This window comes from Seriola dumerili, unplaced genomic scaffold (assembly GCF_002260705.1).
Source record: "Seriola dumerili isolate Sdu_G_001 unplaced genomic scaffold, Sdu_1.0 BDQW01000025.1, whole genome shotgun sequence".
Classification (NCBI taxonomy): domain Eukaryota; kingdom Metazoa; phylum Chordata; class Actinopteri; order Carangiformes; family Carangidae; genus Seriola; species Seriola dumerili.
This window is the reverse complement of record NW_019174280.1, coordinates 11,715,112-11,736,997: the sequence shown is the minus strand read 5'-3', so window position 1 is coordinate 11,736,997 and position 21,886 is coordinate 11,715,112. Positions and strand designations below refer to the sequence as shown.

General features: G+C 41.1%; 2 protein-coding genes across 3 annotated transcripts in view; both read left to right on the top strand.

Annotated features, from left to right (window-relative positions):
* Window positions 1-3,151: 3,151 nt before the first annotated feature.
* Window positions 3,152-16,023, top strand: LOC111240385 (E3 ubiquitin-protein ligase RNF19B-like). The gene is made up of 9 exons (XM_022770382.1): window positions 3,152-3,382; window positions 4,186-4,676; window positions 8,416-8,621; window positions 8,879-9,026; window positions 11,122-11,284; window positions 11,818-11,932; window positions 14,702-14,833; window positions 14,968-15,238; window positions 15,460-16,023. The coding sequence occupies exons 1-9, from the start codon at window positions 3,230-3,232 to the stop codon at window positions 15,737-15,739; spliced, it is 1,959 nt and encodes a 652-aa protein (XP_022626103.1). The 5' UTR covers window positions 3,152-3,229; the 3' UTR covers window positions 15,740-16,023.
* Window positions 16,024-18,256: 2,233 nt separating this feature from the next.
* LOC111238834 (low density lipoprotein receptor adapter protein 1-like) overlaps window positions 18,257-21,886 on the top strand; it is a 39,726-nt gene continuing 36,096 nt past the window's right edge. For both annotated transcript variants that reach the window (XM_022768536.1, XM_022768545.1), the window contains exon 1: window positions 18,257-18,534. In XM_022768536.1, coding sequence (XP_022624257.1) covers window positions 18,450-18,534 — 85 coding nt within the window. In that variant the 5' untranslated portion in view covers window positions 18,257-18,449. The remainder of the gene's footprint in view (window positions 18,535-21,886) is intronic.

Genomic DNA, 21,886 nt, shown 5'->3' with positions numbered 1-21,886 from the left:
GTAGCTCAGACTTTGTCACTGTATCCTGTGTTGGGTTGTGAGACAGTAAGCTTCAAACATGTTCCCAAACAGCGGTCATCTAGCCAGCTCATATTGAACTAGTTTTTTTAGAAGTTGTGTGGACAAGCTATTAAATTTATTCTTTTACCTTGTTTATTGTATCTAATGTTTCTTCTATTAACTTATTTAAATATTTGGCTTTTTTTTTTTTTTTTTTTTTTAAAGATTTCCAAAAGATCTGTTCAAAGAGGATCTTTTCTTACACGAATGTTAAGGCAGTTTTAACAGATAATCCCTTCATAAAACAGCCGTCGCACTTCTGTACCCATATTGTTGTCAGTGGCAAACTACTGTGATGTAGAATTTCCAGCAGAGATACAGTGAAGGAGGTAAAAAAAAAACCGTGCATCATCTAATCATTGGTTTATGGTGCCAACTTCTCAAAGCGCAGGAATGTCTTCTCTTTACTCTTAAAATGACCATATTCAGTGATGTGCTGCTGCAGGGAGAGCCTGCTATTCATGTCGAGTTGAACATATCCATATGACTGGAATATAAATACAACTCTAACTCTCAGTCTCTGTGCAAGAAGGCAGGTTAGGCACTGCAGTGTTACATAAATCCAGGTTCTTTGTGCACCCCTGTTTAAAGAATGATAGTAGCTCTTGTAGTTATAGCCTGCCTCTGGCTGGTTTCCTATAAGAAGTGCATTACTTTTTGAGATCACAGATTGAACTTTTTTTCTGCAATTACACAATTAGAGAACTGTTTCAGATCTTTAAATAGATGATAATATATAATCATATCATATTTCATGTCGAACTCCATGGTCTGATTTGACGTAGTGTCGATATGGAGAGAGCCATTTTAATTGGTCTGGGGTTTATATGACCTCATCACCTCATGCTCTCTTTGCTCTCTGGGCCTGATTACGAAAGCTCGCTGCTGCCTAATGGAGACAGAATGAGTTGTCTGTGCTGTCTATCATCGCCTCTCCTCTGCCTCACCCGCACCCTCCATCTCCCCCGATTCTCTCTGTCAAACCAGTCACAGCGCTCTCATCCATCTGCTCTTTGTGTCGCATGACGCTGTGACCTTATTGCTCATGTCCGAGGCTGTACGAAGGGGTGGCCGGGGGTGCAGAGATCCAAACCTCCATATTTTATTTCATATAAATGACTTTGAATAGAGGTCTAGGAGTGAAATGGTGTAGCAGCTTGTCTCACGAATTGCTATTTTTGTGACATTATTCAAAAGGTCAAATTTCAAAATGAGGTCCTGGTCTGCTTCTGTTTCGAGTAAATATGACTTGGCGTCAGGCCTGGTCAGGTCTCAAGCCTCTGTTTACCAACAAAACCCTAGAAGAGACTGAATGCGCTGTTTAATACACAATATATCTTTTATTTATGTGGAGCAGATTTGCAGTGATTAAATATGAATATGGCTGCTAACTATGAAGATATCACAAATTAAACATCATAGGGCAGATTGAGCTACAGTATCTGTGTTTGTGTGAAAGTCCTGTTTGCTGTTGTTGTTCTATATAATGTGGCTCCGAATTTGCAGCCAGAGGGGAAAGAAAGAGTTCATAGAAAACATTTATATTCATGTACATGGGGTTCACAGAGAGGTTTCTCTACATGAAATAAAAAAAAGGTTCAAAAGAGAATCAAAGTTCAAAAGAGAACATGACTGCAGATATGAATTAAAGCAAGATGAGGCTGATTATATGGTAAATTGTGGATATGACACTAATGTCAGGCTGGACAACATGGGTTAGAGCATTAGTTCCCAACCTTTTTGGCCTGTGATCCCTTAAAATTCAGAAATGTCTACTGCATATGTCTCACGGTTGATATCTGTTCAACCGAATAGGGATTTTTTTTCTAGTGATTGTGATATTTAAATCGCACAGAGATTCGCAAGAAAAGAGCAAAGATTTGAGCAAAGTCAGGAAAATAAGAATAGATGAAAAAAGCTATTTTTTTCTTATTTTTCTCTTTCTCTCTCTCTCTCTCTCTCTCTCTGTTTTTCTTTTAATTATCATAATAAAACATTTTTGGTTTGCAACCCCCTTACGAAGCCATTACATATTTCCTGGTTGTGACCAAACCAAAAAGTGAATATTTTTCCTTGTTCTACTTGGATCATATGAGAAGCTTAAAGAGGAACGTTTACCCAGTAATACATGGGATTCACCGTACATTTAGTTTAAATAATAAATATATAATTTTTTTGCTTTCCTCTCCTTTATATTCTTTTCTGACACCTCACATTTATCTGGTGACCGATTTTGGTTAGGGGCCATTGGTTTAGATCGATATCACAGTACTGAATTAATATCCAATTTTCCACATATAGAGATCTCAATGTATATCACAATATAGAAAATATATGTATAATTACATGTAAAATATGATGAATTTTGTTCTACTATAATGCACTACATTAGACAAAGCTTTCAATGTGTAAAAAAAAAAAAAAAACTTTCAGTAAGTCATTTTGTTGGTTTTTAATTACATATTGCTTGGATTCATTTTCCACAACAACATTTTGTGCAACAGTGACACAATGTAATTAAATCTTCTTGATGCAACTCCAATTGAAAGTTAATTAATATTATACTGAATTATCGCCTAGTCTTTTTATGTAGGGATTTCTTTAAACAAAACATTGTATGAGAAAATGACAACATGCCTTCAGAGAGCACAGCACATAGATTTCTAATTCACTATCATGATTGTGTTTTTGTTTCCAGTGACTGCTATCAGCGAAGAGGAGGCCTGAAAGGATGAAGGAGAATTCAGGAGTTCAGCCCGTTCAGGACTAGCTCAGACCGAGGGAACTTCAGTGGAGGTGGAGGAGGAGAACGAGGGCTGAAAAGACAAAGTAAACCACATGACCAGACCACGGAAAGGCTCCAAATTAGTGATGTTCCCCTCGGGCAGGGATTACCTCCTCCCTGTCGTCTCCCCCTCCGTCTCTCCCGCTCTTCCTCCCGCGTACAGCAGAGCAGCCGCCCAGCTCCGAGGCTCTGAGCCGTGAGAGCTCGCTGTGCTCACCTAACCACACTCACACACACACACACACACACACACACCCACACACACACACACACACACACACACACACACACACACACGCACACACACACGCACACACAGTTGCATCCTGCTCATGGTCGTTGGCCTGCCCTCCTCAGCTGCTGCTCCCGCTCTAGTCCCAGACGATGAAGAGGCCCAAGCAGCAGACGGGGCCGCTGAGCTTCCTAAACTTCTTCAGCAGAAAACCCAAATCGGAGCCGAGGCCCGAGAGGCCTGTGGAAGCCTGGCCCAAAGAGGAGGTGGCCATCACCCTGACGCCCAGCGAGCATCCAGAACAGGTGAGGATGTTTCTCCCGATACTGCTAATGTTGTTTGAGAGTGAGTGAAAGTGAGCAAGTCAAATCAAATACTTGTGAATGTTTGATCTTGGTTTTTATGTGTTGAGCTTTAGTTTTAAAACGTCCATTAACAAGCTTATATGGAGTTTATTGTCTTTACAAACACACTGAGACTGAAATTTGTATTTGGATGGAAATTTACTGACGTGTTGCATGTATATATATATATATATATATATAGGCTATATATATATTACATTATTGCATCTTTCTGCACTATTATTATTATTATTAGTGCTTATTACTCCATATCTACCGTTAGATATTTACTCACTTTTGTTCATATAAGTTTTAAAGGTAATTTTTTATAAATTTTAGATGTCAGGTGTTTAAAGTGACTGAATCTCATTGTCTCTCAGATTGTTGTGTAAGACAGAAGAAGCTGCAGAGAGGCTGCAAATCATTAACTTTGGATGTATTACCTTCTGCTTGCTTCCTCCCTCTCCCATACTGTTATAGCCCAAATCCATTAGAGTGTTTATTTAATTAATTGGTAATTTCTAGAAATTATGTTGCCAAGAAACCAAGTGACCAAAGAGAACAAGTAGCCACCTACACGTCATACACACTCACCTAAGCTGCTTTTCAGTAGAAAGGTGAGGATGGTCCATTTGTTTTTATTTATGACTTTCAAAATAAAACATTTTTTTTGAGAACAACAGCAGAATGTTCTCACAAGTTGCTGTCTCTCACCCTGTGACCCTTAGGATTTGGTAAATCAGCAGCTCTGTAATTGTTCATAGGACCTCGGCCTCGCAGCAGAAGAGGCTGGAGAATCAAGAGTTTCTGGAGCAGAAAGAGGAGAAGGAGGAGGTCCACCGGCAGCTGCTGAGGTGGGAAAGGATGGTGCCGCCACAGCCGAATGCGTGGGTGGGGTCAGCAGCGGCTCCACTGGTGTCCTGTCCCTCTCCTCCTCCAGCCAGGAGCAGCTATTGGACGAACACCTGGAGGAGTGCCCACTGTGCCTGCTCAGTCAACCGCGTTGCCACTTCCCACGACTCACCTCCTGCTCCCACCGGGCATGCTCCGACTGTCTCCGCCAGTACCTGCGCATCGAGATATCGGAGAGCCGGGTGGGCATCGCATGCCCGCAGTGCCCTGAGACACTGGCGCCACTGGATGTCCGTGCCATCCTAGATGACCGGGCGCTGCTGGAGCGGTTTGAGGAGTACCAGTTGAGGCGTTTTCTAGCTGCTGATCCAGATACACGCTGGTGCCCTGCGCCTGACTGCAGGTGAGAATCAAGCTTATACCGCCACCCTGCATTTAGATTATAGGAGCAAATCAGCTATTTTTCCTTAGGGTTAGGGTTAGGGCTAATTTTGAACATAGTGTATTTATACTAGAAAAGCTTTAATTTCAAATTCATTGATAATAATCAAAAGTAAATAACTAATTAACTGAGCATAGAGAGAATGTAATTTAATTGATAAGAAGATAAGGCTTAGAAAATAAGGAATAATGGCCTCTGAACTTGTAGAAAATGTATCTTTATGGACATCTTGAGTCCCGAAGTAGCTGTTCACCGTACTGTAATTACCGTGCAAAACAATTAGCCCTAATCTATCGCTACAATATGACAGCTCTTGTCAAACCCTGTCATCCCACCGCAAGCTTTGTGTTATGAAACGCAACTGTGAACAGTTTTTCAATGTCAGAATGATTGATTGCACTTTAAAAAGCTGAACTGACAGCAAGTGAAAGCTCAGTTTGAGTTTTATATGCATCCCAAGGCTGGTAAAATTTTGATGCCTGCAATATATTTATACAGATCCTGGAACAGAGCAGACAGGTTGTGAAGGATGCAGTAAACTTCTTTCCCTTTGTAACTACACCTTTTCAAGAATCTACCTACTGTGTCCAAATGTGGGACTATATCCAGTAACACCAAATACATGTTACACTGGTAGTTAAAAATAATTCTCCTTTAATTAGTTTATTGCAATAACACTTACAAATTAATCACTTGTGATGGGACTGGCATTTCTTGGTGTGTTTCTTGCTCCCTGAGGATAATTGGCCGAAATGTTTTAAGCACCGCTACACTGTGATTTCATTGCAGAATCGATCTAAGACATTATCATAAATCATACAGGGAGAAATCCACTGTGGAGGAGTCAGAGATATATTGTTTTTTTTTTTTCCATTGACAGCAGCTTCAATCCAATAGACCACAATGCAATGCAACCACAAGACATGTTCTGAGTTAACTCGCTTCTTTTCTGCTGTTGTTTACAACATTCACAGACACCGATCCATCACAGTATCACCTTAATGTTCATGGGTGGGTAACAGGATAGGGCTGCTGATGGGAAATCATAATGCGTGTGTGTGTGTGTGTGTGTGTGTTCGGTGGGTAATTGTGGTCAAAAGCACGTATGCACCAGGGTCCAGGACTCAGTGGTAGACTGTCTGTCTCCCCAACTGTCAGTGCTCATAGGCCGGTCGTGATGAATGAGTGGAGCAGAAATCAATACGCCAATCCGTCTGAAGCTGTGGTGAATTAAATATAACACAGAGAAACAAGAGTTCGGATTTCCAAAATATCTACAAAAGACCTGAGAATTTTTAGTTTGACATATTTGAAAAAAAAAAAAAGAAAAAAAAGGGGATTTGAGGTTACTGTAGTTGTATTTAAAATTTGAAATGACTAATAGTTCCCACAGAGCAGAGCTTTTGAAGTGCTGGCCCATTATGTAAAGTATTCATTCACAGTTATGGTTTGTGTATTCCCATGTTCCCGACATACAGACATTCCTCGAGGTCTTAGTGACAGAAGCTTAGCTGGAGATTATCTTGGTTTAGGGAAAGTGTGGCAAAATGTGTGTTTTGCACTGTGTCTGTCTCCATGCATTTGGATCTATGTGAGCACATTTTTCATGTTTTTAATCCATTGCCACAATATGACAGCCCTTGTCAAAAATGATGTTAGCTGCATAGCCTGCTAATTAGATTGATCTGAATAAAAACATAGAACATTTTAATTTGGAATTCTGTCGAACCCTTTACATTTTGAAATACCTACTGGATTACCTCCATTATCCCTGTGGGATTTTTTCTTGTAAACAAATCAAAGTATGTTTACATCTTTGTTTCCCATCAAAATGCATTGTGGGTATCCTTGATGCCCAGCAAACATGTTGAAGTAATTTTCCTCCTCGTAAAACAGCTGATTTTTAAAGATACTTTCAGACTTGCTTTGTTTACATCTCTGTTTACATTGGCTAATACTCTCCCTCTTCACAGCCTTTTTTCTATGGTGCTGCTGCTGCTGCTGCGTGTTTCTTGGGGCATTACCACCACCAACTGTCAATCAGTGGAATAGCCCGAAACCACTGCCAATAATGTGTGTCATGTCAGGATGGACTCGTGCGCATGCATGTGCTTCCCTGTGCACGAGATATAAACAAAACAGGCATCCGCTCATGAAAGCATTTGCTGCATAGTGCAACAAGTGGTTAAAAACTCTACAGGGAACCTTTAAGGTCCCCCTCCTGTTTATTTTTGCTTCACTGATGTGCAGAACGATGTATGTGCAGCAGAGTTTGACATTAAAGGTTGTTTTCACATTCATCTGCTGAAAGTTGAGAGTTCCTCTGTGCTCATTTTAAATCTGAATTTAGGGCGTGTAATCATAAAACATAATTTAGACATAAAACATAAAGTAGGAGTCATCTTCTGTCCAGCCATTAAACTTTTGAAACCTAAACATTTTGCATATTTATAGATTGTGGACTTTTCAATGAGGAAGAAACAGAAATAGATTTAATTCTGAGAATCTTTAACTAGGTAATTAAACTGTTGTGGTAGTATTACTATTTAATATAATATATAAAACCCATATCAGACACAAATTATTATTCAAAGCAAGAGTGTTTTAGATTTTTTAAAACATGTCTGGAGGGGATCTTTAAGAATATATTTATATATAAGCATGTATTTTGCAAAAGGCTTTGCTAAAACTTTGATCTATCTATAATCTATATTGTCAGAGGCAAGAAATAAAAGTGCAGCGCTGCCCGTCAAGTGAAATTCGGTTTGAATGGTGTCAGCCGCCTGTGGCATTGCCAGTGTTGTGCTGTCAGAACTTCTTTAAACATCTTTGTTAGACGCCAATTATTGCTGGTTTCTTCGATAAAGATATTCACTGATACCTGGAAATGTTTTTATGCATGAACAAGTGTTTGACTTGAGAATCAGAGACAGTTCAAATCTAGTTTGACACCAAAGTGGATTCCAGGCAGCAGTCTAATTATCCCTGTATATAGCCTAAGTGTGTGTGTGTGTGTGTGTGTGTGTGTGGCCTTCCTGTTGCCTGATCCATCATCCTCTCACATAAACCTGAAAACCACATGAAGCTGGCGTTGCCAAAGGAAAAAACCCTGGAGGAGCTTTTTAAATACTTCACAGCAGAGCAGTGCTGCTTGGATCCTAGAGGCCCGCGACTCACTCACGGTTACTTTAACTTGTATTTGATCACTAATCACATGATCTTATGAATATTAAAAATGTTGATATCCCCTCTGAGAAGTGAGATTAGGTCCACAGGAACCAACCTCCTTGTTGTCATCATAATCGCAAATGTGCTCAAGATCTGAGGGTGGAATTATTCCTGGTTCAGGTGTTGAACTTTGGAAACCAGTCCCACAGATAGTTGTATCTCTCACTGAGTCAACAAATGTGCTGTTTTGTGAGCCAAGACAACAATGAACAATTCAGTGTGCTTCACCAGGCTGAACAGCAAAACAATGCAAGGAGAGCGAGAGATTTGACAATCATTATGTTTTCTCATTTTTTCATATTTATTCCAGTCAGACAACCAAATCGATGGTATTCAAATGAAACTGCAGCCGCCGTGACCCATCTTGAACATGGTGCGGCAACAGGGTGGAATAGTGAGTAGGGACGGAACCTGGACTAAAGCACTCCATGACGATCAGTTATCATATGAACCAGTTTCTCTCTCTCCTCAGCTATGCAGTGATAGCTTACGGCTGTGCCGAGTGTCCCAAGCTGAGCTGTGGCCGTGAGGGATGCGACACGGAGTTCTGCTACCACTGTCGGCAGCTGTGGCACCCCAACCAGACGTGTGACCAGGCCCGGCGTCAGCGGGCCCGCCACACCTCAGGCGGCAACGATGCCTCCACGCTGTACGTCTTCAATGAAGAACCTGGAGGAGGTAGGACGGGCAGCTCCCGTTTACCTTTGTTGCACTGTCTAATATGTTTTTCAACAAGGGAAACAGCTGGCTCGGCTCTGCTGACATTTCTTGGCGCTAACTTTTCCCAGGCAACCAGTGGAGACTCCATGAAGTCGCTTCTTTCCCCCTAAAAGTTATTTTTCCCCAAAAATGTTGAGCTTTTCCTTTAAGTGAATAAATAAATATTGCAGAATGTGTGGTCAACCCATTATTCCATGTTCACTCTGTTGCTGTAGACGCGGAGGAGATCAAAGCGTGCCCTCGCTGTGGTGCCTACATCATGAAGACCAATGATGGCAGCTGTAACCGTATGAACTGCACTGTGTGTGCCTGTCAGTTCTGTTGGCTGTGTATGCAGGAGATCACCGACGTGCACTACCTCAGGTGTCGTGTTCACACTCAGCTCATGATCACATTAACATGCACAACCAAACGCCCACATCCAATTTAGACGATGTCATGTTGTGAACTTTGAGAAAAGGCAATGAAATGATTAGTCAACTAAACATTTAACAACAGATTTAGTAATCATTACATCATTTAAGTTATCATCTAATCATCTATTCGTCTAATTATTAACACAGTGTATTTATGTTTATTTATGTTTTGTCCACCTTGAATTTTTTCACTATTTTAGACCAAATGATTCATCAAAAAAAAAGTGACACAGTAACTGCTAATGTAATTCATCTTTAGCTGCTGCCCTACAGTGAACTATCTTGGTTTTTTGGAGACCTGTACTGTGAAAGTGCTGCACGGAAACACAGACAGAGAAAGACAGAGCAGCAGAATTCGATCCTAGTCTCACAACAGCAGGAGGTGAAAAAATGCTTGATGGCACAAGTCTAACTTTGGCATTTGTGAGATACTTCAATTCGTCCTAAAGGACTAAAACCTCATAACTAGATTCACTAGAATTATTATTATACCTGGGTTCGCACCACTACTCCATCTGTAGGTTATTAAGCAATACCCAGTCGGAAATAAAAACTGGTCAAGTCAGCAAGTCAGCATACTGTATGTCATTGTTTAGAGGCTGTGCTGCTTTAAACTGTTCCTCTTAGCCTCCATTGACTTTTCCAGTCCGGGAGGGGAGTCACTGCTGGCTTGTCATCAATGCATCAGCTCTGCCTGCCTCCATATTTCCAATGCGGCAGAATATGTAACTCAAGATACAAGACTAGCTAGAAGAAGATAAGTAAATCTTTCCACTGGCCAAGGCGCATTTCAGAACTATAGTGTATGAAAGGTGTGTGAGATGCATGATTTTTTTTTCGTGTATTGATTATTTTCACGCCTTGGGTTCCGTTGCCTGCATGAGCCGCATTGTCTTTTCACACCGTCTCTCCTCCTTTTCCCCCAGGCCCTCCCCCTCCTCCTTTTCTCTTCCCTCACCCTGGTCTGTCTTTCACACTATAAATTACAGTGAACGTCCTATAGAAGGGCAAAGCTTTTACCATCACACAGCAAAAATCTGCAAGTTCAGAGCCCAACCATAATATCTCACTGCAATTCCTCCACTCAGGCTTTTAGAATCCCAAAGTGACATTTGCTGCTGTAACACAAACGCATGCTTTGAGAAAAGGCATAGCCCTAAGGTGCTATTTGTGTTCCTTATATTGTCACTGCTGTTCCTACAGGTTATTTGCTGCTTGATTAGACCAAACAGCATTAGTCAGTGTTGGCAGTTAAAATTACAGCACAACATCAAAGGCTGATGCTAGATTAAAGTAGCACCTAAGGCGACATTTATTGAACCTAAAGTCATATCAGGTTACAGAATATCTACTCCTTGTAAACAGACTTAAATAACCAGGCATTTCCATTTCTCTAACAGCAGCATGCAAGAAAAAAAGGAAATAGTATGTGAATTGTAGTTGCAAATGACTATAATTCAGGGAGAAAAAAAAAGATAAATGCAGATGAGATCATTCAATTTGGGAAATGATGTAATGACAGCAATAAGATAACCCGCTAATGTTGTCATGTTGTTGTCACTACTTATTTATTTCACTAGTTTCTTAAAAAATAATCATTCAGAAGTTTTTATGTTTTTGCCAGAGTTGGTTGAAGTTGTGTGAGAGGTCATGACCTACACATGATGATGATGCTTTAGTGGTCATAGCTTTGGAGACGATGGTGGGCCTATATGTGCATGTACACACCATATATGTTAAGTATGAAGTTTGGATAAAACCAAAAATCTGTGCTAATAAGGTGATATCAAGACTAAGAGTCTAAAGCCATGACATTTAGGCACACTGGTGGTGCTGTCTGAAGAAAAGGTCAGGGGATCATCAAAGTTATTAGGATTCATCCTCTCGGAACCATGTGTCTGTGCAAAATGTCCCGGAGAACCATTCAGTAGTGGTAGACTGAACAACAGATAGACTGAGATCCATAGGATACAATTTTTTTCTTGAACTCTGTGCATGGTAATACTTTGAACTCTTTGGTGATCTCCCCCGTTGTGTCTCAGTCCCTCAGGATGTACATTCTGGGGGAAGAAGCCATGGTCGCAAACCCGCAAGGTACTGTGGCAGGTGGGCATGTTGCTCGGAGCACCGGTGGTCATCTCCCTTATAGCGGGCATCGCCATTCCTGTCATCATTGTGGGCATACCAATCTACATGGGCCGAAAGGTACAAAACACTCAGTAAACACTGTCTCACAGGAAATTACTGGTTTGAATAGATTCACATTGTGCAGTATATCTTAAATGTGCAAAATCTTCCCATACGGCTCTCTAGGATACTCATGTAAACAAATGAATGTGTTAAAAGGATTTCAGTTTTTTAATGTACATGTAAACATGTACATTTGCCAACCTCGGTGTAAATGATTCGTACATCCCAAATCCTGTTTATTTCCATGTAATCAACAGATGTGAAATCAATTTTGAACAAGTTATCTTGCGCATAATGCAGGTCAAGTGGATTGTAAACAATGGCAACTAAATTGCAACTAAACTGACATTAGATGTGAACGTATTTGTCTTTGTGTTAGAGCGCTGTGTTAGCCAGCTTTTCCTCTCCCCTCATGCATGCTGGGATGTCTTTATTAGCGGACATAAATAAGTGACAGGACTAAGTGGTTGCAGAGACTGAGAACAACGACTAAGAACAACAAACTCAATTTCCAGTATCTAATTTATATTTTATTTGTTACCTTCCAGGTCCATGGTCGCTGTAAGAAAAACAGTATCTCAGGAAGCAAGCACTACTTGACTGTGGCGAGTGGGGTGATGATGTCAGTCTTTGTGTCGCCGGTCATAGCAGCTGTCACTGTGGGTAAGGAGCAAACGACAACATGGCCATCTTCTGTCATGCACACTTCGATGTAATTAAAGTGTAAAATTAGCTATTTTTTGCAAATTTAGTTGTGAATAGGTAAAAAAAATAAAATAATATATATATAGATAAATAAATATGCTAATTTAAAATATTTTGCGTTTGAATACTAAGCTGTAGGTCTATCAGATTTTCCAGTGTCTGAGGCAGTATTTATGTGGATCAAAAAATCAATAAAGATAGAGACGATGGAGAGTCTGGCATACTCCCATCTATAGTGATGTGTAAAGGCTGTGGGACAATGTAAATGCTACCATCACAAGCCAGCTAACTTAGCTTCATTCAACATATGGCTGACCTACCAGCACCTCTAAACCTCACTGATTAACACACAGATTTCCAAAAATGTCAGATTGGTCCTTTAATAAATCAGTAGTTAAACTCATTTGAACACGAGTCCAGGCTTCATTTGGCACAAACCTTTAGTGTACAGCCCTAAAGTCATTGATACAGTCATGTGAATACTCACAAACAGGGTGTCTGTATGCAAACATGCAACTTGATTTCATTGCCACACACACACACACACACACACACACACACACACACACACACACACACACACACACACACACCCACACACACACACACACACACACACACACACAGTGCAAAGTAGCATTTTGATGACTCATGCCCCTTCCTACCGTAGGTAACATTTGTGGCTCTGACAGAAATCCTTAAGGCTGTATCGGCTTCTCAGCTTCCCTCTGCAGTGTAACACCCATCACTGTACCGCGCACTGACGGGCCCTCCCTTGGCTCACACACTCGAACAAACATTTACACGCACTGAAACACACACACACACACACACACACAGTGCAAAGTAGCATTTTGATGACTCATGCCCCTTCCTACCGTAGGTAACATTTGTGGCTCTGACAGAAATCCTTAAGGCTGTATCGGCTTCTCAGCTTCCCTCTGCAGTGTAACACCCATCACTGTACCGCGCACTGACGGGCCCTCCCTTGGCACACACACTCGAACAAACATTTAGCCGCACTGTACTCGTCACCCTCGCCTCCTACCCCTGCGTATCCCTCCCTGCTGTCTCTACGCCCCCTTCTGTTTCATTTTTCACTCTGGCTTCACTTTCTCTCTGCCGTATGCGTTTCTCATATCTCTTCTGTTTCTCATATTTCAGTCACAGCTCCCTGCCTTGTTGTTTCTCTCTTTTTGACTCACGCACATGCAAACATACACACAGACACTCTCTCTGTGAACAGTTTGGTTGGCAGGCTCATCCTCTTGCCCTGGTTTCACCCTGTTGCTGAGTCAATAGCGTCCCAGTGTTCCCGCTGTGTTAATGATGTCCCTTTGTTTGGCTGGCACTCTGCTTTGTGTTCCCAAATTCCTATCTCAATCACAGGTTGCATAATCACACACCATACGCAGGCTGCTGCTCATCGAGTTCGGGGGTTTGTTGAAACAACTTGTGTGAAGGTTACGAAGAAGAGTGAAACTGAACTTGTTAAACACAGTTTGACTTTGCCAGTGTAGTTATGCACTGCAGTATTCTCATTTGGACTTAGCATAAAGACAGGTGATCCATCCGCTGTGAATACTTTATCTATTCCTCAATTGTTATGTCAGAAATTGAGTATTGTGTCCTGCCAGTGCACGAACTGTGTAGAAATCTGTCTTGCCGGTGCATTTAAGGAAGCTTCAGCAATCAAGTTCAGAGAGTCCGCTGCTCAAAAGCCATGTGTTCACAGCCTATGTTGTCCAAAAATGAAAACCGGCCGGACAAAGAATACTCTATTAATTTTCAAGTGTCCACAGCAGGGATGTCTTTCCACCTCTCAGCTTAATAATAGTAATAATAATCACATATAACCAGGAAATGGCATCCTGGCCAAGGGAGCAGCATCACATAGAAAAACACAGAGGTTTCAAAACATATAGCGCAGACTTTTAATGAATCAATGTTCACAAGACTCACACAGATGAAATAAAATAACATAACAAGTGATATAAAAACAAATATGCAGTAGATAAAAATGCTTCAAAAATAAATACATAAAACGGATGAACAGAGCAAGATCAGCTTGACTACAATTCTATTAGAATGGATTTAAAAACTTGCAAGGAAATGAGTCCCTGGCTTGGTACACTCCTTGGAACATAAGGAAGATATAATTTCCTGGAGCAGAACCAGTAGTTCCCATTTTTATTTGGAACAATTAAACTGCATAAATAAGATGGTTAAGATGCCAAGAAAAGCTTTGTAAATAGGTGTGTACTTTAGTCCAGCTCACTGTGAAGCAGGAGGGACTCCCGTTGAAAATGTACAACTCTTCAAAGGTGCACTTTGCCATTTTAACATGGATTTGCATGGGTTTGACTTTAATACTAGGCATTTTTTTTCTTTTTGTTACTAACTTGGGGTGTGGATGTTGAAAGACGAGAAGATTTATCAGGGTTGCATTGTGGGAATGATAGGTTGCAGTGTTTTCTGAGCCTGAACCATACGAAGGACTAGAGGTCAGGATATTTTGGCCTCGGCTGCTTTGATTTTTGCCATTTTTTTTTATATATCTCTTTCACAAAGCCCTCCCCCAAACTTTAAATCGCAGCAGTGCTCTTTTAATAACCATTTGTATGTTATTAAATGATAGTAGTTTGGCACAGACTCTACAGACAAATGGTTCCAATTATATATAATGCATTATGAATTGGTTTTTCATCCTTTTCTTTTTTCCCGCAGGTGTGGGTGTACCGCTAATGCTGACTTATGTCTATGGGGTCGTCCCCATGTCACTCTGTAGAAACGGTTGGTGTCGACCGCAGAGTGAGCCCCCTGAAACACACAAAATCCAACTGGAGGACTTAGCCAGCTGTGAGTACAGGGTGTAGCCACTATAAAGTTCCTGTGAGGGATATCATATATTGAAATCATTTACATCAGTGCTGAGTTGTGATTTTCGCTCCGAAGCACGGCCTTATCTGATGAAGTTTCAACTTCTCTTATAGATCTTCTATTCTCTCATGTAGTCAGTGACCACTGGACGGGTCAGAACAACCCAACGCCCAGTGACACCAGCGTCCAGGAAGTTAGAGTCAGTGTACAGGAAGTGGGCGTCCTCCCAAGTACGAGCACCACGCCCCCAGAGCTAGATAGCTATGTGGGATTGGATGAAACCACAAAACGCCATGAATATACTCAGCAGGACAGCCCATCAGACTGCGAGGTGGTTATTGTGCCTGACAGCAAGCTCGACGACACGCAAGCGGCTCCTCTGAGGTAAATGTTGCCTCTGGATTTCCTCTGTTTATAACGTCTCTTTTAGGAAGGATTTAGCTTTTTCTTTTTTTTTTTTCTGATGTAACACCTAAAAGAAAGTCCCGCTGTTTCGTTTTTTTTTTTTTTTAACTCACTGGGGCACTTTTTTTCATAGTCTAGTTATCACTGAATACCTTGCAGCTTTATATTGATGTCTCTATGTATGTCTATTTTTACTACAGGGATGGAACCAATATTGAGGTCCGTGTGGAAATTGAGACCCATCCCAGAGGCGCCCGCCAGTCCAGCCTAAGTAGCATCCTGTCTAGCCGAAGCTTGTCAGTGGAGTCCCTGGGACACTCGCAGTCCCAGTCCCAAGACTACATGTGTGCCTCAGAACTGGAAGGAAGACGAGACGGGGGAGGAGGAAAAGGAGAAGAGCAGGAGGGAAGAGAGAAACCAGGAGGGGAAGCAGCAGGAGGAGACGAAGGGACACCAGTCTTTGAAATAGATGGTGTATGAGGTCCTTCAATGCAGGCTTTATACTTGGTTGAAGATTTAGTCAGGTTTTATGGAAATAAACAAAATCCATGAGCTGACATGTCACTGGATTGACCTGCAAATCGTTGGCCAAGGTCACCCCCTGCTTCCAAGACGGGCCCTCCCACCAGATGCCTTCTAGCTCCAGCCTCTAAGGAAGACGCGGGTTTAGAGAGAGCAAATGAAAAAGATGCGAGTGTGTGAGTGAGTGTGTGAGACAAATAGCATGAGACTATGACATAAAAACTCAAGGGGGATAAACTGTAAAGCAGACAGGATAGCACCCATCAGTGAATCTAAAACAGAAGTGACTGAGAGCATGATAGCCGACTAGTTCAGTCTGTTTTTTTTCTCTGTGGTCTTTTCTGAATGGAGACTACCTTATTCCCCCCTCTATTATAAATCTATTTCATGAAGCCCTCTCTTTGTCCAGCTGTACTCTTATACTTCTTTTAGTGACCTCACCTCCCTCCTCTCCCTTCTCCTTTACGAATAAAGAAACCCTCGCAAGCATGATTTGTTTCATGGGCGGATTAAGAATCTTAACAACTGTCTTGTCAATGAGTGAATATCAAACACTTCCCAAGCCATGCTGCGAGACAGTAAGATGTTTTTGTTTTTTTTCTACCTTAAAGAATATCTCCAGAATGTTAGGATGCAGTGTTCACACCTGAATTGGGCAATGTTAAACAAACAATGCATTTTTTTTTTTTTTTGAAAGAAGTCCAGCTGAAAATGACATCTGGGAAACTGGAAACCAAGTCTGTAACTGTTGTTATCTATTGGATTCAAAGATGCTCTGTGACATTGAGGCAGTGATTGTTTGAATTGACCGGAGGGCTTATAAATACCATGAATTATAACTATTAATCACAGATCCACAGTCTTCCATGGAAGCAGAGAAGAGGCAGTGTCACTTTTGCATTGTTTTAGTGCAGCGTTTCACCTTGAAGAGGCTTTTTCCCTTCTAAACTGAAGAGGGAGACATTGCTTTAGTTTGTAAAACTGCTCATTCTAATGCAGATACTTACTTGCATTAGTGGCAACAACATGGCAGCGACACTCAACTTTTAAAAAAATAGCTGCATGATTATACTGTATCCAGGATAACACATACTGTATACGCACACACAAGCAAGACTTCCATGTTCACATACACAGTCGCACACACACACACACACACACACACACACAAGTGCGCCCACACACGCAGCAGTCGGTGTAGTCGCAGTAGTGTGCACTGCTGAGGACATTAAATATAAACTGAAGACCCTCTCAGATGATCACAGAGCACCAAAATGACAACAGCAGCATGCCACCTCAGGCTAAAACTGTAATAACCCCTTCTAGATGATTTATGAGAAATACATGACTATACATGCACTGCTTCGCTTCCTGAGTGTGAAATACTTGTGAGATGAACTCAGACATGACGTGATGACCTGTGCTGGGTTGTGGAAAGAAATTTAAATAAAGATTTCACCATGAAGGACAAAAACACACCGCATGGTTTGTATGTGTCAGAAATGTATGAATATTTCTAAGTTCAAGTGGAGTTGAGAGAATGCACCAAAAGGCCCCAGTCAAACCTGAAAAGGGGATCCTGTAGGTTGTTACACATCTTTGAACAGTGAAGAGTCTCAACTTTAAAAATAGCTGCATGATTATACTGAATCCATGAAAACACACACTGTATACGCACACACTTTTTTTAAAAACTCGAAACCTCTCAAAATTGAAGCAAAGAGATGGATAGACATAAACCTTGGTGTTTAAATGTTCTTTTAAGCAGCTTGTGGCCACTCATTCAAATCTTGTCCTGACCCCCACGGCCCCTAATTGATTTTGTCTTCATTCCTTCATTTAAAAACATTTTTTCGTTTATTTTGTCAAAGAAACTTCCTGCTAATAAATTATATCCCCAAACATTACAGTGCTTATTAAGTGAAGATGGTTCACAACAAGGTTGCAACAACCAGTTATAATCGATAGAGGGCGCCAACATACAAAACATTTCAAACTAATATATTAGTTTGAAATTTTGCCTAGCTTTGTGTTTGCTACTTGACCCAACCTGGAAAAAGATGATGGGAGACAATGGCCTTGTCCGTTATTATATTTCAATTTTTCGAATAATATCATTAATTAAAAAAACAATTACGTGTTGTTTCTCATGGAGACACATAGGGGACAAGGGATAATAAGAGCAAAACCTGGCAGCAGTGGATCCACCACAGGTCAATAAGCGAGAGACAAAAAAAAAACAAACAGAAAAAAAAAACCCTGGGAGACAAAAAGTGCAATTGTAAGCTCATCAGCCATCAACTCATTAGTGGTTGTCAGCCCCCCCTCTACACTGCAATAATAAGTCTGCAGTAATTTCCTCATTAAGGCTGCTCCTTCAATCTGGAGCACTTTGGAGGAAGCTTCATAGCTCAGCAAGGTTAGGAGGACACGCCCTTAACTTTGGAAGCGGTGCAGTGGGTGCGAGTGCTCACCCTCAGCTGCTCATGTCATCAGTGGAGCAGAGAAAAGGGAGAGATTGAGGGTGGTAACTTCTATCAGCGAGCTTTTTTTTTTTCCTGCTTTGGCGCATCCGCCGTCGAGCTCTGCCTGCTGTGTTTACCTCTCTGTGGTCCGGGGAGAAACTGGGGGGGGAATCCACCTGCCGGAGAGCGAGACACACCTCGGGATGGATGCCCTGAAATCCGCCGGCAGAGCGATCATCAAGAGCCCCGGAGTTCCGCGGCACACATGGGGAACTTCGAAGCACGAAAGTGAGTGAGACTGTGTGTGTGTGTGTGTGTGTGTGTTCAAATGTTTGGATTTGGTACAATGTTGTAAAGATGTTTGGCGACGAAGCAGAGGTGGTATTATCTACCAGAGAGGGAGAGGAGGACCGTAGTGCCTCTGGCTGCTGAAGTGAGCTAGTGGTCTGTAGTGTTTTATTACTGGAGAGCTTTTGTTTGTCTTGCTGCCAGTAGCTGATGGACTGGATGTACTATAGTGTACAAAGCTGCTTTATTGTGTTGTTAAGTCTCAGTTGTGATTTACTTTTCTTCCTCCTGAGTGATATGGCCAGTCCTACTACCAGTTGTGCCTTCACAAAACAACTAGCCTACAGCATTTAAAACTAGCCCATTAGAACTGATAGTGAAAGTCAGTCGATTAATCGAGTAGTCGATTCAGGAAAAAAAAAAAAAAAAGATTGGCAAACGTTTTAAAATTGGATGAATCGTTTTAATGGTTCACAAATGCTAAATATAAAGCTATGCTGGTTAGCGTTTACAGTTTGTGTGGTCCATATAGGTTTGGAGACCTCACCTCGGGATCTTAGAACTTGTAAGGGGTATTTTTCTCTTCCTGCTCTTCCTGACATTAAATATAATGAATGATTCATTCATTCATTAATAAAACAATTTACAGATAAATTGCTGTCAAAAATAGCAATTTTTTTGAAGCCCTAAGATTAGATGCTACACTAAAACTCTACCTTATAATTTATACCTAAGTAAGATCCTTTCATTTTATACCCAGTACTGAATACCTAATGGGATGAAACTGGGATGTTCGTCTATAGTGATTTTTAATTTGGTTTGTCTGTTTTCTCTCTCTATATACCACACAGTCCTGAGGTAGTTCACAGTATGATACTTACTTTAAATCATTTACGTGTGCATTTTTTCAGCGATATATTGGAGGTAGTATCATACACACTGTTATTAAAGTAAACTTCAGGCTTTTTTGGGTGTTCTTTATCCATTAGATAGATATATAGATAGATAGCATTCAGTGATATGCAGCACTTGAACATTCTGCATTATTTGCTATTAGTTTATCAGATTATTCAGAAAATATCATATTAAACATGCAAGATTGCTCCCGGACTACTACAGTGTGAAGTACAGGAGGTTGTGGGTGCTGAGTGAAGGGTCAGAGCAACAAATCTTGTCACACCATCAGTGTCAGGCAGAGAGCGAGGGGCTGATCTGCAGCCTGCAGCTCTGCTGTCGCACTGATGTGTGAAGTGTTGTCTTGAACGCTCTCTCCCTGCAGTTACATCGCCTGTAAGCTTCTCACTGCCATAAATGCGAGCATGCTGCTTTTGCCTCATCCTGAATTCCTGCTTAGTGAATAATCAGCTGCCCATGCCAGCTTTCATTAAACATGACTGATTAATTTCACAGCCAGGAAGATGTGCTTGGTTTATTCACGCTCTCGAGGAAATGTTCTAGTAAATTATTGAATATTGAGTGTAAATCTGTGGGATTTAGAAGTTTTCTCAATGGATTAGGGCTTTAATGAGTCTTACTGATGGTTTTAGTTTCTCAATTTGAGCACAAGATGTCAACGTTAAGTGACAGGTTGTCCTGAATGGTTTGCATTGATGGCTGTTGATGGATGCTGTGCTAAAACTCCTGATCTTGGTTTTTGTGCACACACTGATGGATAGGAGTTGTTATTGTTCCCCCAATGCCGCCAACATCACCATTTCTCCGTCATTTCCATGGCGACTTTGTGATGTCAAAAGCTGACAGGCAAACCATCAACATGTTATCTGGAAAGACATTGTCTGTGTCACATTGTTAGCAGGAGCCTCTGCATTGTGCTCTTTCCTGCTCTTATTGTTGTTGGTGTCAGGAAGAGAGGGAAGAAAAAAGCAGGATGATACTGTCAGAGCAGAATCCAGCTTTTTATCAGCGGCTGATGACAGAGGCAGTTTGTGTGTGAGAGCCACCAGAGGAATCAGGCTGGAAAAATGTGAACACAGCAGTCACAAACAGCACAGACAGACAGAATGACTGCTGATGTCCAGAAGCTACTTAGCAGGCAATTTGGAGAGAGGACAGCATCCTTATGCCAGCATGTGGCGATGCGTCAAAGATGGCTGTTGGAATGCAAATAAGGCAACATTGCATCTGCTTGGCACAGTCACACAAATTAGGTGTGATTAAAGTTAGAAAAAGAGAGGTGAATTATTCGTGTCCTGTCTATTGACTGGAGGAAATTGCGTCGCTTTAGTTGAATAACCACAGTAAATGACAATATACAGTTAATTTGAGGACAAATTGTGTATATTAACTTTGCCTTGCCAAGTTGTTTAATAGTGAGATTATGTAGAGGCCCGGTCATATGACGGAAAATCAATATCACAATAAATTTAAAACACCATTATGGCATTTAGAGTTTCTTTTCAAAGGTCATTTGTTAAATGCCAGACTATCAGTCTTAAAGCATTAGCAGCAGTGATTGTTTCAAATGGAGACTGGAGTGTGAAGATGAGAGATGAAACAGAAGCACTGGAAGAAGACTCAGGTGTTGTATTTTTCAGGGGCAGTGCTACTGGAAAAGTCCACAGGGGTAGCTTTTAATTCACATGCCGGCATGATTAATTTGGTTACTTGACCTTTCTGCTGTCACACTGTAAGGTGAACTTTCCGCTTGATCAACACTTTGGCTTAATGACCCTTCTCAGACATGCGCCTCGTTACATTAATTGCAATTTTAACTATCGTTCTCAATGTGTGAATGAGCACCTGAGCCAGTTATATGTGGAAGTCATGACGCAATGTTACGAGGTTGGACCAAGTAATGTTTCTGTAACAGCAAAAGCCTGAATTAAATGCTGTTAAGATTAATATAAAAGGCTGTAACAGTACAAGGTAAAGTGATTACATGTCTTGTTTGCTTGATTAAAAAGAGAGTGTTATTAATTCATTGCTTAATTATCACATCTTATGTACAAAGAAATATAAGTGTGTTAATAAGCCAGGAAACCAATTTTAAGTCGGTTGCTAATTCATGTCACAATGCTTATAAAGTGCAGTGGGAATAGCTGGCTTTTCAATAATAATCAGACCAGGACACTCTCCCTGAATTTTTGAACGAGCCCCCATCTTCAAGTATTGTCATTTTATGCTTTGGCTATGCTATGTACTGTGGGTACGTTTATGAAAATAGGGCAACACAATGTGCTATCTAATATTTATAAGGGACCTCACCGTGTATGTGTATCCCTCACACTCACGATAGGCAATGGTTTAAAGCTTCAATGGCAAAATAACCTTCGAATTGCCACTGCTGAAGCAGCCTGTGAAAGACGACTTTCCTGCAGTGTCCTGCTCGTCA